Source organism: Equus caballus, chromosome 31 (assembly GCF_041296265.1).
Source record: "Equus caballus isolate H_3958 breed thoroughbred chromosome 31, TB-T2T, whole genome shotgun sequence".
Taxonomy (NCBI): Eukaryota; Metazoa; Chordata; class Mammalia; order Perissodactyla; family Equidae; genus Equus; species Equus caballus.
The window spans coordinates 410,309-424,976 of NC_091714.1; the positions used below are offsets into that span (position 1 = coordinate 410,309).

At 45.4% G+C, this 14,668-nt stretch overlaps 1 protein-coding gene across 4 annotated transcripts; it reads left to right on the top strand.

The window, feature by feature from the left end:
* The first annotated feature begins 5,469 nt into the window (after positions 1-5,469).
* On the top strand, positions 5,470-10,760 carry PDCD2 (programmed cell death 2). Of its 4 annotated transcripts, none has more exons than XM_005614884.4 (6): positions 5,470-5,811; positions 6,335-6,577; positions 6,932-7,063; positions 7,613-7,716; positions 8,862-8,975; positions 10,160-10,760. In XM_005614884.4, exons 1-6 carry the CDS (start codon positions 5,529-5,531, stop codon positions 10,316-10,318), a joined length of 1,035 nt encoding a protein of 344 aa, XP_005614941.2. In that variant the 5' UTR covers positions 5,470-5,528; the 3' UTR covers positions 10,319-10,760. The 4 variants fall into 4 exon arrangements, 1 of the variants encoding a protein (XP_005614941.2); XR_011434331.1 differs by having other exon boundaries at positions 5,487-5,811; positions 8,823-10,064; positions 10,108-10,760; XR_011434330.1 differs by having other exon boundaries at positions 5,487-5,811; positions 8,823-8,975.
* Positions 10,761-14,668: the final 3,908 nt, after the last annotated feature.

Here is a 14,668-nt window from a genome sequence, read left to right on the forward strand (position 1 = left end):
ACAACACATGCACCCTCAAGTAGGAGGAGAGAATCACGGAAAAGAGTGAGCAGAAAACACGAGCACCGAGAACAGAAAGATCAAGACAGGCACCGGCAGGTCTGCATCTGACAAGGAAAGATGGAGAGAGAGACTGTGTGTTTCCAAGGCACTATTTGGAAGTTCCAAGACTGACAGTGACCCCAAGCCATGTTTTGGACCACAAGAAGAACCCCCAGAGGGGTCACTATCAAGAATATCCTATCCAGGGGCTGGCCTGGTGGTGCAGCAGTTAAGTGCACACGTTCCACTTCTGCGGCCTGGGGTTCGCCAGTTCGGATCCCTGGTGCAAGCATGGCACCGCTTGGCATGCCATGCTGTGGTAGGCGTCCCACATATAAAGTAAAGGAAGATGGGCACGGATGTTAGCTAAGGGCCAGTCTTCCTCAGCAAAAACAAGAGGATTGGCAGCAGATGTTAGCTCAGGGCTACTCTTCCTTAAAAAAAAAAAAAAAGAATATCCTATCTGGCACCACCAAAGGAAATGTGCTGAGTGCCACTCCAAAGTCTGAGAAGCTTCAAGACAGGATAAGAAGTAAGAAAAAGCCAAGAAAGAGAGTAAGATAGAGAGAGGGCCTTCCAAGGAGCACCCCTTGTCCTGAAGTCCCTCCACTGTATCCCGCTGCCGGGGTATCTACTCCCCAGTCAAAAGAGTGGGAGCCAGAGGATGAAACGCTGGAAGGCCAAAAAAGCCCGCTAAACTGCATGTGGATCACTGATGAATTTCCCACCCAGTCTTCATTGAGTGGGTCCTGTTGTCCCAAAATTGACTTTCCTCCTCTTGATCATGGGACCACGGGGTGATCAGATGTTAGCACTGAGGGAAGTGATATTGAACCTGAAGTGAGTTCGATCACCCGTTGCGCAGCAAGCCAATCTCTGACACCAGGTGCAGTGGAAGAAAGTAGGAATTTTGTTATTGCACAGTGCTGAGCGAGGAGAGAGGGCAGCTAATGCTGAAATCCCAAACTCCCCAAAAAGCTAAAAGGAAGTGTTTTTATTTGGGGTTTTATGTAGGGGAGGGGGAGCATACCGCCTTGCTGGTCGGAGCTTTCCCACCAGCCTGTATTTGGCCTTGAGACTACTTACAGAGAGGAGGGAGCCTGTGACCTTGCTGGTAAGCAGCTTTCCCACCAGCCTGTATCTCTTTTTGGGGAGGAGATAATGAATCCAGGTGCTTGTCCTTGACAGTGTCTGTCTCCATGGAGCATAGTGGATTCTGGAGCCAGGAAGTAAGCAGGGAATGAGTGTTTTGGTTTTAACCCCATATATGCTGAGTTTGATGTAGGGAAACTGATGTCAGGGCCCATATCAGAAGCGGGGGCATCAGACACATGAACACCTTCTTGGACCTCTTTTGGCACCCTTCCTCCAAGCCTCAGAGGAGTTCCTGATAAGGTCTTCTGCCGTTCTTGTGTTGAGAAAGGTGTCCCTCATCATGGAGAGGGGCTTCTTCGAACTCAGGATATGTCACACACGTATCTTTTCATTTTGTTGATGGTTTCCTTTGCCTTGCAGAAGCTTTTTAGTCTGATGCAGGCCTATTTTTTTTTTCACTTCTGTCAAAATTTGGGCAAATCTCTGAATCTTTCAACATCACTTTTTTTTTTTTTTTAAAGATTTTATTTTTTTCCTTTTTCTCCCCAAAGCCCCCCGGTACATAGTTGTGTATTCTTCGTTGTGGGTTCTTCTAGTTGTGGCATGTGGGACGCTGCCTCAGCATGGTCTGATGAGCAGTGCCATGTCCGCGCCCAGGATTCGAACTAACGAAACACTGGGCCGCCTGCAGCGGAGCGCGCGAACTTAACCACTCGGCCACGGGGCCAGCCCCTCAGCATCACTTTCTTTGAAGAAAAGAGATTTTTTACAGAGTTGTGTTTTATTCATTCTTCAGTCATTTATTAGTACCTTCTATGTCCCAGGAAGGTATGAGACATGTTTATAGTACTCAAGAAACTCATGGGCTAGTGGTGGAGACAAATATACTCATAGAAATTAAAATTCAAAGAGGTGAGAATAATGAAAAATTACAAAGGACTGCTTAAAAGCTGTTAACTTCTATGTAAATATTAGGTAACTCTTGATTTCTCACATTGGCAGGCACAATCACTCCTTCTTTCAGCCATGTATTAAGGCCCTTTATCAATATTTCTGCAGTCTTTCCAATTTTACTTCTGTCCCACTTCAGTGCTGTGTCTGTTTTCACCATCCTATTCCTGCACTCCCAACCCTGGGCACCACTGTTGATATCTCTGCTATTTCTAACCATCCCGTAGCACACCCTACCTTCCCAGAACCTTAGTTTCCTACCCTTCTGTCTTGATGTTTCTTCACATTGTGGGCCCTTGTGATGGCAATTTATAAGAAGTAAATTATCCCCGGGATAATTTAGGCATTTGAGAGGCAGCAGAGCCTGGCTGTGGAGCTGCCAGCAGTCCTGGTTTGAAACCTCTGTTCCCTGATAGCTGTATAGGAAATTACATAACCTCACTGTGCCTATGTTTTACTTCTGCAAAATGGAAAGAGTACTAACATTATAAACCTATTTCTTGAATTAGTATTTGTGGTATTTCTAGTGTTATTTAATGTTTCATATGAATTCTTACCATTTGCTTTGTTGGTTCTGTTGTTGGCAAAGATTATCTTATTTGGTGGGAGGTTGCATTGGATGAATTCTACAATTCTTTGGACGACTTCTACAATTCCTGCAGATAGCCTATGTCCCATCCCATTCTTTTATCCCATTAGGTCTCCTGGAGCACTAGACTCCAGGATCTCATTCTCCATGCTGGAATAGTGAGCAGAAGACACTTTCTTCATCACCCCCCTACTCTGATCTCCTTCCAGTGGAAAATAAGGTGACTTGGAAGGGAACTCAGCTCTTGATGAGGTTCAGGAGAGTGTTGTAAATTTGTTTTCCTCCAGAAGCAGGAAAGTGACAACTACCCTAGGATTCTATAGAGAGAGCCAAAGGCCACTGATAGTAGGCGTTGGATTTCCTGGTATTTATGTCCTGTCTGAACTAGTCACTGACAGATTTTTGGACGGCAGAAGTGACGGGGGGGATGTGCAGCTGTGAAAACAAAGAGCTGTGGCCAAGAACCCAACCATTTCTCTCCTCTTCTTCACTCTTCTTTCTGCTCCTCAGCAGTCTAATTCTTTTGTTTATCCATTTCCAATGAGCCCCACCCATTTGTTTTCCTTTGCCTATAACATACAATAACTAACAGAAATTAATCTCACTTAAAAAGCAGTGACCCAAGAGCAGGGAACTTCTTTGGTTTTATATCTGTTGGTGATAAATGGCCATTTGTTTCAATAACATATTCTAGTTCTCAAGAGTTCTGCAAACTGAAAACATCATATCTACTGCTTTGGAAATAGAATCTGGCTGCATTCTAGGATTTAGACCAGTTCTAGTGATAAGCTTGGAACCAGGTTGCCCGCTGCCGAGACCAACTGGGCAGCCAGGTGAAGGGGCGGATGGAATGAATATACAGAACACGTCTATATAATAGACACAACACACTCTACATTATTTAATGGGACAGGGGACCATCAGCCTCTAGGACTGAGGTGACATCCCTCTGATCGCCACGTATTTATTTGCAGGCCAAGAAGTACAAGCATAGCAGGAACTCATGCCAGCAGGAATATGCAAGTCAAAGCTCAGCAGTTCTAATCTTCCCCCCTTCAATGTACCCCGGCCCTATGCAAGGTCATTCTCTGACGGAGTATCCTGGGAACAAACAATCTGGCAAGTTATGCAGACGGCATTCCGTTCCTGCAAGGGCCCAGCATTCGTAAGCCCCTTGCCTTCATGTTTGATAAGATACTTACCTTCCAGCCTTTGATTCCAAACCACAAACAATCTAACAGTAATTTATGAGAATCAGCAAGTTGCATATTTCTCAGTCACCCATTTTGTAATTTGTTCTTGCTAAGCTTAAAGCCTTGCGATAATGTTGGTATGCTCTCCTGCAACAGTTGCCAGTTGGAATGAAGCTGATGAAGTCACAATTGTCACTCAATTTGGAATTTGAGAGTATGTATTTATCTAGGTGAGCACTATCTCGACCTCTTCTCATAGGAAGCTCAGATTTCTTGGTAAACAAGGTATAATCAAACCACGAAGAGGAGCAAAATTTTGTCACAGACTTGACTATGGTTAGCCACAGCATGCACATCCTCAATAGCAATTCTTTTTTCCATTCTCAAATTAACAAGTTTTGCAGGTAAAATAACTGGCCAATCTACTTTTTAAGTCGATGTCGACACAAATAATCCACGATCAATCTATAAGTCAAAATCGGGGTGAGTTTGTTCCAAGATGGTATATAACCATTCTGTACACCCCACTTCTTCAGAGAGCTTCCTTCCTTGGTGGAAAAGTTCTCCAGGGAGTTAGTCTTCAAATGGGCTCGTAATAAAGAGCATCCACCACATACAACAAGAATATCTCACTACAGTCTATAAGTGCTTTTCTAACAGAGCGGGTCAGTGTCACAACGTGAGCACAGCAAGTTGGTGATCAGCAGGTCAGCAGTCATGAGGTGAGTTAAAGCAGGTCAGTAATTAATCCTTTGTTTCTGGGAAGAAATGCTTACCCTTCAAGAAATGATACGGGGGAAGCTATATCCCTATCTTTGTGCATCATTCTTGTCTTTGGGACATTGTGAATATATAAAGCAGATGTACAACGCATGCTCTACAAGAGATGTCAGGCCTTTTGGAAAAACAAGGTCAGGCTGAATAAGTTTTAAACCAAATTGCTTCCTCATGTCCTCCCATATCCGCATTGCTTTTCATTTATTCATCACTGACAGCCCCAATCCTGACTCCAGCCCAGACGACCCCGACCTTGAGCCTCTAACTCTGACCATCTAATCCTGACTTTGATCCACTCACCCCTCATCCTCTAAGCTCAATTCTCCAACCCCCAAACCCTAGCCGTGAGCCGCAAACTCCTAATGGGGAGCCCAAATCCCAAACCATAACCCTGCTAACCCCCTCGCCCTAACCCCATCCTAACCGCCCCTCATGTCACCCCTCACCCCAACAACCATGCGGTGGACTGTGCACACTTAGGGACCAAGAGCAGCTCTGCCCCAGCCCTGGCCCCGCCACCGCAGAGCCCCACCCCCAGGGCGCAGAGTGGCCCGGGGTCGTCGGCGTCGAGGGCAGCGGAAGCGTGGCGGCCACGGGATGGCCCAGACTGTCCCGAAGCCAGAGAGCCAGCGGTTCCCCGCACTTGGCCCTCCCGCGACCCCCGCGGGCTGCGGCCCCACGTGGGTGGGCGCGCCCCGCCCCGCCCCAGTCACGGGGCCGGAAGGCAGGACGTGGGGGCGGGGCAAAGCCGCTGTTTCCCCCACTAGTCCCGCCCCGTCGCCCCTGTCGTCCAATCGCCTCCGGCCCGTCGTCCTCCGCGCCTTGCGGCGCTCGACTCCCGCCTTCCGGCCGGGAAAGTAACCGCCCACTTCTGGCGCGCCATGGCGGCCGCCTGCGCGGGCTCTGTGGAGCTGGGCTTCGCCGAGGAGGCGCCGGCGTGGCGGCTGCGCAGCGAACAGTTCCCCAGCAAGGTGGGCGGGCGGCCGGCGTGGCTGAGCGCGGCCGGGCTGCCGGGGCCCGCGGAGCTGTCCTGCGCGCTGTGCGGCCGCCCGCTGGCCTTCCTGCTGCAGCTCTACGCGCCGCTGCCCGGCCGCGCCGACGCCTTCCACCGCGGCCTCTTCCTCTTCTGCTGCCGCGCGCCGCCGTGCTGCGCGGGCCTGCGGGGTGAGCACGCCCGGCAGTGGGCAGCGGGACCGGGCGGCCGGGCGACGCCGACCCCTACTCCGGGCCCGCGCCCCCTCCGCCCTGCCTGCGTCTCCAGGGCACCCTCTCCCCCTGTCTTGCCACCCTCCCCGGTGTCTCCGGGGCGCCCTCCCGCCCGTGCCCCGCGCTCCCCGGCGTCTCCAGGGCGCCCTCCCGCCCGCAAACCGGGCCGGTGTTGGGTTCAGAGAGCTGGTCCGGGAGCCTGTCCACGCCTCCGGCCTCAGCGTTTCCCTCGTGGTCACCGTGGACCAGCTCGAAGAGCCCACTCGGTGTGGGCACCAAGCCGGTTTCTGGACTCTGAAATTCCCTTAATTTTTGTTTTCTTTCTTTACTCCCCTTCCAGAAAATAAGCTCCCTGAAAGCAGAAACTTTCCTCTGTTTTTGTCTTTAAGAAATGTCTTTTCAGTCTTGTGTGGAGCGAGGCTCAAAGATTTGAATTGCTATGTTGTGTTTCAGGCATTTTCATTTCTTTTTACTGTCTCAGTTTTTAGAAATCAGCTACCCAGGAAAAATGACTTTTACTCGTATGAGCCGCCCTCTGAGGAGCCGCCCGCGGCGACAGGAGACCCCGTGTGCCTGCAGCTCAAGTCCGGGGCTCGTCTCTGCAGGGTGTGCGGCTGTTTAGGCCCCAAAACGTGCTCGCGGTGTCACAGGGCACATTACTGCAGTAAGGAGCATCAGACTCTCGACTGGAGGTCGGGGCATAAGCAGGCTTGTACGCAAGCAGGTCAGTTCTTGTTTTCTTAATTTTCAGCTCAGTTTCATGGTGTCTACCAACCCAAATCTTTTGAGGATAAAAATTAAAATTAGGAAAGGTATAATACTTTCTAAAGTTTTGGTAACTGGTAACGTGAACACCTGTAGGAAAGAGGAGCTGTGAGATCTTGCCCACTCGGTTATGTCCCAGCCTTGACTTAAGATAGGCATTAAATTCATGACCTGCAACCCAAAATGCTAAAGCTGCATATATTAATTTATTGTGGAAAACTTACTGCATGTAGTATACTTTAGAAACAGGAAATTCTTAGACCATCTTCACAACTCAAAGATTACTAAGGATGTCATGTTTTCTTTTTTTCAGATAATTTGGACAATACAGTTCCAGACCACAACTTCCTTTTTCCAGAATTTGAAATTGTAATAGAAACAGAAGATGAGATTACGCCTGAAGTTGTAGAAAAAGAGGAAGAATCAGAGATTATAGGGAGCATGGGTAAGGAGTCAGGTTCAGAACTTCACTGATTAAGTGATTAAACATATCACTTGAAGGAATGGGTTTAGTATCAAATGCAAATTCCAGGACATGAGTGTGGACAAGGAACGGGCTGGTCGGTCCCCAGACAGTGTGTGATGACTGGTGCCAGGTGGGGAGAGAGATGTCTGCACCACGGAGAGATCTCAATAGGAGTGCAGGACGGCATAAGGGCAGCAGTGATAAGGGCTCACGTGTGTTGGGTGTCATGTCAAGTGCTGGGCACGAGTCCTGAGCTCGAGACTTGGGCCTGTTCTTTTAGTTTGAAGCCTTGAAGAGAAGCGCTCACTTGAAGCCTGTGTAGTAAATAACGCTTCATGAGTACTTGCAAATCACATGGTCGTAAAACCTCAACTTTAGTGAAGTCAGACAGGGAAAGCTGTGCAAACGTCTGGCCTTCACCATCTGATTTAACACTAAGTTGGTTGTTTAAAATTGTCTTCCCTGAGCACGCGTGAACTGTCAGATCATGGGGATCAAGCCCTAACAGTTATGTTGATGATTTTTCAGGTGAAGCACCTGAGGAAGAATTGGATTCCATGGCAAAACATGAATCCAGGGAAGATAAAGTTTTCCAGAAGTTTAAAACTAAAGTAGCCCTTGAACCAGAACAGGTAAAACAGAACTCACATAGCTCCTCCTTGTGTTCTTTTCAGGTGGGGCTTCAGGGGTATAATCCCTGAGAAGAAGTAACTCTTTGTACTAAGCTTTATAATAAAGAGTGCTTCACACAGATGGTCCCTGTGGAAAGGCGTTTTTTAGGTGCTGATCCTTTTCATTGAAAGACTAACACTTACTATAGAGAATGCATTTTCTAAAGAAAGCCTCAGTGATAGCAGATGAGTAAGACATTGCCTGTGATACTTGGAGTTTAGGCACCAATAGCAAAAAGAAAGAAAGAAAAAGAAAAAAGATATTTTTGCCCTTTTTTCCAACAGGGACCTTTGGCTTGTAAAACCAATATGTCATGTTAACACAAGATACTGGTTTTGTGAAAAGAGTATTGGGCTTTGGTGTTGGGAGGAACCCTGGATCCTTGAGTTACATGATGAGCTTCTGCTGTGAGCACATCTAGAGTGAAAAGAACAGGTGGTGGTGAGGAGCACGGAGACTTAGGCACAGTGTTCAGTAAATGTTTTCCTCCTTCATCTCTGTTCTGCCACCAACATTTTCCCCCTAACTTCCCTCGCCACAAACATGATCGCTAAAGAAAACGCAGCTGAATTCCCATAACCCAGTCACTGGATGAAATAAACATCCACGGGCTTAGAGGAAGAATACATCCAGGTCCTAAAGACAAAGAAGGTGGTTTTTAGCAATGCATATGCTTTTAACAAAATGTAGGAAACTCATTCACTTGTTATATTAGATCTAACTGTCTAGTATTTATCTCGACACTGTGCTTCACTTGGTATTTGTGCCTTTTGAAAGTTTTAACTGAGCTTCCTTCTGTCTGTGTAAAGGTAAGCACAGACTCTAGGCTGCATTTTGGATTCAGAACCTAGTAATGGGGAAACAGGGTTATTGTTAGTCCTTCACAGAATAGTCATAGGTTTAGATTCTGACCATGTTATCATCTAAGAAATGTATTTTTTATATCCTGAGTCAGGTAAGCTGAAATGTCGGGTCTGAGGGGGAATGGTGTTCTATCCAGTGTAGGCGCATGGACAGAGCTTCTCCAGACGAGTGTAGGTCACATGCTTCCACTGGAAACTTGCAGGTAAGGAGCTGATGTGAACGTGATCCTGACTGCTTTCAGATTCTCAGATATGGCAGAGGGACTGCTCCCATCTGGATCTCTGCTGAAAATATCCCTCAAGAGGAGGATGTTCCAGATTGCCCCTGTGGTGCCAAGAGAATATTTGAATTCCAGGTATGACCGTAAATAAAACACCCTTAGATTTTTGTTTTTAAACATTAAGAAACTTTACCAAAGTAATAAATGCATATGGGTCCATCTGGTATCAGGAAGGGTGCCCTATAATGAGCAGCAGTGTCCTGCCCCATCTCAGGGCTTGTTCCCTGGAGGGCACTGTCTTTTACTGCTTTCTCTGGTAGTTACTTCTCTCTGTAAATAACATGCTTTTCCTGATATTTCTCAGTTTTCTCGTTTTTAGACATTATCTGTTGACTGACTTCTGCAATAATAAGGATTTAAATGTAGTTGCTTATACCATCTAGAACACCCCCCACCTCCCAGCGTGATTATAATAGGCCTTTCAGTTCCACTAATTAAGGTTTTTGACTGTACTTTGTGAGAGGAGTGTTTTAGAACCCTTCCTCTGTTCATCTTGGTTTGTAGATTTGTTAACAAAACAAATGGATGTAATCGTTAAGGTAAATGTTTTTTCAAAAGAAAAGCGTTAGCGTCAAAATTGATTTGGGTTGCGCAGAAATGCTCTTAAGCTGTGGATTCATAACCTCGCAGAGTGGTAGGTAACATTCGTTTCTTAAAGTAAAAAAGGAATTGGGAGGACTGTATCCAGCACTGGTTACTTTAGTACCACAGCTCCTGACCCCTGAGAGGAGCCGACAGTGTGTGTGTAAAGCGACTTCCTGTCTGTGCTGGCAGTTCCTATTAGACCACTTGACTTCCACCATCCCTTTCTGTACAGATAAATCGGTACGTTTCCTTTTTATCCTCATTACTACTGGATAGTGTTTCTTCAGAGTCATAGTAATAGCATCTGCTATTCAGGTTTTATACCACAGAGAATAAAAGTTGATCAAATAGAAGCCTTAGCACTATTTTGTAGCATGTTAATACTTTTAAAAGATTAGGTAACAGGCAGACCAAATAGACCAGCTGATCTTCTTATACTTGGGAACTTCTCAAATGGAAAGACACACAATGAAGTAGAGAGGAGTTTTGAAGAAACAGTTGCAAAATATTTTTAGGTTGTTAATTATGTAAACTGTATTGGGTCTATAATCCTGTGTGATATGGAGACTGAAAGAGCAGGCTCCCTACAGCTGCCCCGGCAGGGAAGGTCTGTAGGGAGCAGACAGTGCTCCTGGCCTTGAAGCAGGGCTCTAACTGTGTCTGCCTCTTCTCAGGTCATGCCACAGCTGCTCAACTACCTAAAGGCCGACAGACTGGGCAGGAGCGTCGACTGGGGGGTCCTGGCTGTCTTCACCTGTGCTGAAAGCTGTAGGCTGGGCACTGGCTATGCAGAAGAGTTTGTTTGGAAGCAAGATATAACAGATACACCCTAAAGGCAATGTTGTAAAGCCTTAAAAATGCTCATAATCTCTTTGACCTTGCAATTCCATTTCTAGACTTTATCCTAAGGAAATAATTATACCAGAGATAGAGGTACAAAGATGTTGTTTTAGGTGTTGTTTAAAACATCTAAATATTAGTGGAAAAAAATGACCAGTGACAAGGAGTTAAGTAAATTTTGGTGGACCTATACAGCAGAAGGCTATGCAGTCTTAATGATATAGACTTATATGCATACCAAATAAGATACAGATTTAAACTGACACCAAGGTATGATCATATTTTTGTAACTATTTATACATGTGTATGTGCACAGGAATAAATTTGGAAAGATACACACTAGGTGTGAAGGGGTTAACTGAATGGTGGGACTAAGAAAATTGATGTTTTTACTTAAATACACATTTCTACAATAAAAATAGGTTATGTGCCTAATTGAGTCAAACTATCACTCAGCATTTCTCCCCTGAAATTTGCAAAGTTGACACAAATATTTGGGTAAACCCCAAGAGACTTGTCTGATTATCAGGTCATTATCACAGGCTCCAGCATACATAGAAGCCAAGAACATGAGAAACATTCTGAACCCCACTAGGCTGGTGAGGACGATGAATGGGATACCCAATAATTCTGAAGCAGCAGCAGCAGCACAGTTGGCTGGATCAAGAAAAACAGTAGATCTGTGATCAGAAAACCTGACCCTGAAGAGCAGCTCTGCTTCAAAACTGATCTGGGTGAGCCGGTGGTGCTGCTTATAGAGGAGAGACTGAAAGGCAACTGATGGTCTTCCCTTTGCATCTCATACTGCTACACATGGGGGACTGCTATACACGAGGGACATAACCTGAGTAAAGATGCAGGAATCAGCATTGAGTTCCCCTAGGTCAGCCCCAGGACCATCTGGCCCAGGAGGCAGCAGCCTGAGGGCGGGCCCTGAGGCCGGCTTTCAAGCGTGGGATATTCTGTTTCTGAAGCATCTGTTTATGCAAGTGGTTCCTAAATCTGTGCTGTTAACCATGCTGAGGTTCCTTCCAGCCTGGAGCGTTTGTTTAACAGTCATCTTGTGATACTTTGCAATTCTCAACACCAGCGCTGCCTGCCCAGCACTAAGGTAAATCTGAAGAGACACTGCTGTTGATCAGTGCTTGAAAGACAACAGCTAATTCTGGTAACTTTCTCATGATTATGTCTTCAATCTACATGGGCTCACATCCTCCCATTCACATCCCTGCTAACCCTGGAATACACTGCCAGCAAACACATCTTTTTTGAAGGTAACATCATTTGCTAATGTCACTGACTACATGGTCATTTTACTATACTTTTATATCGGAAAGTCCTAGCCTGTTAGTCCACGTCTTGTGTGTATGTATATGTAGTTCATAAAAATGTACATATAAGATAGTTAGCACCATATGATGAACGCAGTATGGAATTCCCATCGGGAGATCTGTCACTAGGCTACTTTTCAAGAGGGAGAGAGGAGTTAGTTTTGAGGCTGGGGGCGCAAAACTAGTGAGATTCCCCTAAAACTGGTGATGGAGCCCGGGACTACTGGAGGACACAATAAAAGTTATCAACCAGTGGCAAGAGTCACACACTTGGTAGGAAGCTCTGGCTTCTGCAAAACTCAACAGTGGGACCTTTATATCCCAAATCGTAACTCTTGTAGTCAGGATACGTTATAGTCAGTTTTCCAAAGCAGAACAGCATCCTGACTGCTAAGGACTTTTTAAGCAAATTCATAGGGTGTGTCTATTTGGTGCCATCACCAGATGATGTGGACATTATCGCAGGCATGTTGGTAGTAACCAGCCACACTGTCCTTTAGGTAGGTGTGTTCACCAAGCTCTGGAGATGATGGCAAGAGTTCACAGGGCCTTTCCACTTGGAGACAGACTGGTCCAGATCACCAGAAAGAAAATGCCAGAGCACCAACGAAAGTAGAAACTATATTGAAAATAATACCAAAAAACCCCACAAAATAATTAAATACATCAAGCAACTCAGCTGCCTGTTGAAATGGCAAGACAATCTTAAAAACACCACAGAATGATTGACATATCCCCCAGGAACTGCTCCTGCAGAGGACTTCAGTCACCACTGCCGATCATGCATTCCACTGACACCCAAAACCTCCGCTGGGCCCAGACGCTGCCTGCCCAGACAGCTGTCCTACTGTGGAGAGCAACACGTTCACGGGTCCTTGTGTTTCAGATGTCGAGTGCTCGTCTCATCGTCCTTTGACAATTCAGAGATCACAACAAAAAAATGTTTAAATGCTTTAGACTATCGTAAGACTGATGCATGTATAATGTGAGATCAAGTAAATGACTAATTATGGGATATTCTAACCCATCATCCCACGTGTCTTTAAAAAATTAAGGATTCTCTGTGTAAAAGACAATATAGAATATAGAATTGGTCAAATAAAATCGCTGTAGTCCTGAATATGAACTGGATATGTCAGTGTGAACTCAGGAGGTGTTTTATCTTGAAAACTTTTAAAGAGAAAGCAGCATTTATCCTGCTATATGAAGTGCATCACTATAAAGGTATTCCAAAAAAGAAATTAAATGATTAGAATTTCATCATTTGGTACCCACTAACAAATTAACGGACCAATGAAAGACAATCAGACATCTGATTCCTAACGAAGAGAACACGTCACCTACCGTCTTACAAAGGGACTAAGCCCCTGGATGCCACTACCCATTTGCAGGAAACACAGAGAACAGAGGAACACACTGAACTACACCACGAATCTGCAAATAGCAAAACAAGCTATAAGGAATAACCAGCCAATTGGCCTGTAAATTTTAAGGAAAAGAGCTGGAGGAGGAACTTAAGGAATAAAACAGACATAAAAACATCAATGTTTTTAAATGGAAGACTGTCATTACAGTGATTAGGTAATCACTGTAAAAGTCAGGCTAGTGGTTATTTTGGGGGGAGCTGAGGTTGTGGCAGGACTGCAGCATAGAGGGGCTTCTGGGGCAGGTGGCAAGGTTTTGGGTGGTGGTTGCAGGGATGTCTGTCTGAGTAGCAGTATGCTAAACATTTGTTAGGTTTTCTGTGTGTGCTGTATTTTACAACTATAATCACAGGAATTCAGTGAAGTAACTGGGAATAAGATAAATATATCAACAATAATTAATTTTAAAGTATGAAAAATTCCATTAATAACAGAAACCATAAAATAGGTATTAACTTTCAGGAAATGTAAAAGTCCTGTATGAAAAAAATTATCAAACTTTACTGAAGAAAGGAGAAGACCTATGTGTGCAGAGACACTTCTTTCTTGGATAGAAGGAGATGATATTGGAATGATGTCTTTCCAGTTAATCCACAAGTACTGGCATCACCAATGACTGGGAAACGCGAGACAAGGGCACTCTCTCTGGACTGCAGCCTGGCACGGAGCTGTCCAAACTCAGAGTGTAGAATGCTCCAGTATAGTGACTCCTTGGAATGTTTGCTACAGAATACCTGTACTTTTCCACACATCCACACAGAAGCGCGTTCCCTGCAGCTCTGTGTGTAACAGTGCAACACTGCAGATAACGTAAATGCCCACAATTAAAGAAATGGGTAAAGAAAATGGGTAATGAAAGTACGTAAGAGGTGGTGTCATATATCTGCGACACCACTGGCTTCCATGTCATGCAAATATGTTTATGGTATATACTGACTGAAAAAGAAGGGAAGTTATAAAACCGAACATATGCTTTAGTCTTTTTTCCAAATATGGGCTCAAAGCGGCCCCAAAGGAAAGACCCTGCACAGAGAGGGCTTGGGAGATACCCAGTCATCTGCTAGCTAACCTGGAGAAACAGGCAGAAGGGAGAGGAAGAAAGAACTTTCTTTTCTGATTATACACCTCTGAGCTGTTTGAAAATATAGTTTTACAATTCAAAAGAAAAACACACCCAAACAGTGAAACCCAACAAGGTACAAATGCCCCCCTGATGTTCACGAGAGAAACAAACACACCCCTCACCAGCGTCTGGATACAGCCCAGCTTTAACACGAGGCCTCTGGCTTAGAGCCTGCTGCTGCCGCTCACTAGCTATGCAACCTTGGGCAGATACCCCCTCACCTTCAAGAGAGGAGCAAGACCTACCTGCAGCTTCTGTGAGAAGGACAGGCAACGCACCTGGGAGACAGGAGGTGCTCAGTAGGTGAGACATAATAAACATGTTTTGTGGGCAACCTTAAATTTTCAGGCAGTTCATGCGTTCTCGTTGCAACATACAATGAAATGTTGATTGCAACAAACAACAAGCAAGCACACTGAAATGATTTCAGTCATTATATCTAAAATACAACTTTTTAACATGTAT

What these genes read in the sequence shown, in the direction of transcription:
- PDCD2 (XM_005614884.4), top strand. Translation starts at nt 5,529, where the DNA reads ATGGCGGCCGCCTGCGCGGGCTCTGTGGAGCTGGGCTTCGCCGAGGAG. An exon ending in GTGCTGCGCGGGCCTGCGGG is followed by an intron (nt 5,812 to 6,334) that starts GTGAGCACGCCC and finishes TTACTGTCTCAG; the next exon opens with TTTTTAGAAATCAGCTACCC. An exon ending in TAGCCCTTGAACCAGAACAG is followed by an intron (nt 7,717 to 8,861) that starts GTAAAACAGAAC and finishes GACTGCTTTCAG; the next exon opens with ATTCTCAGATATGGCAGAGG.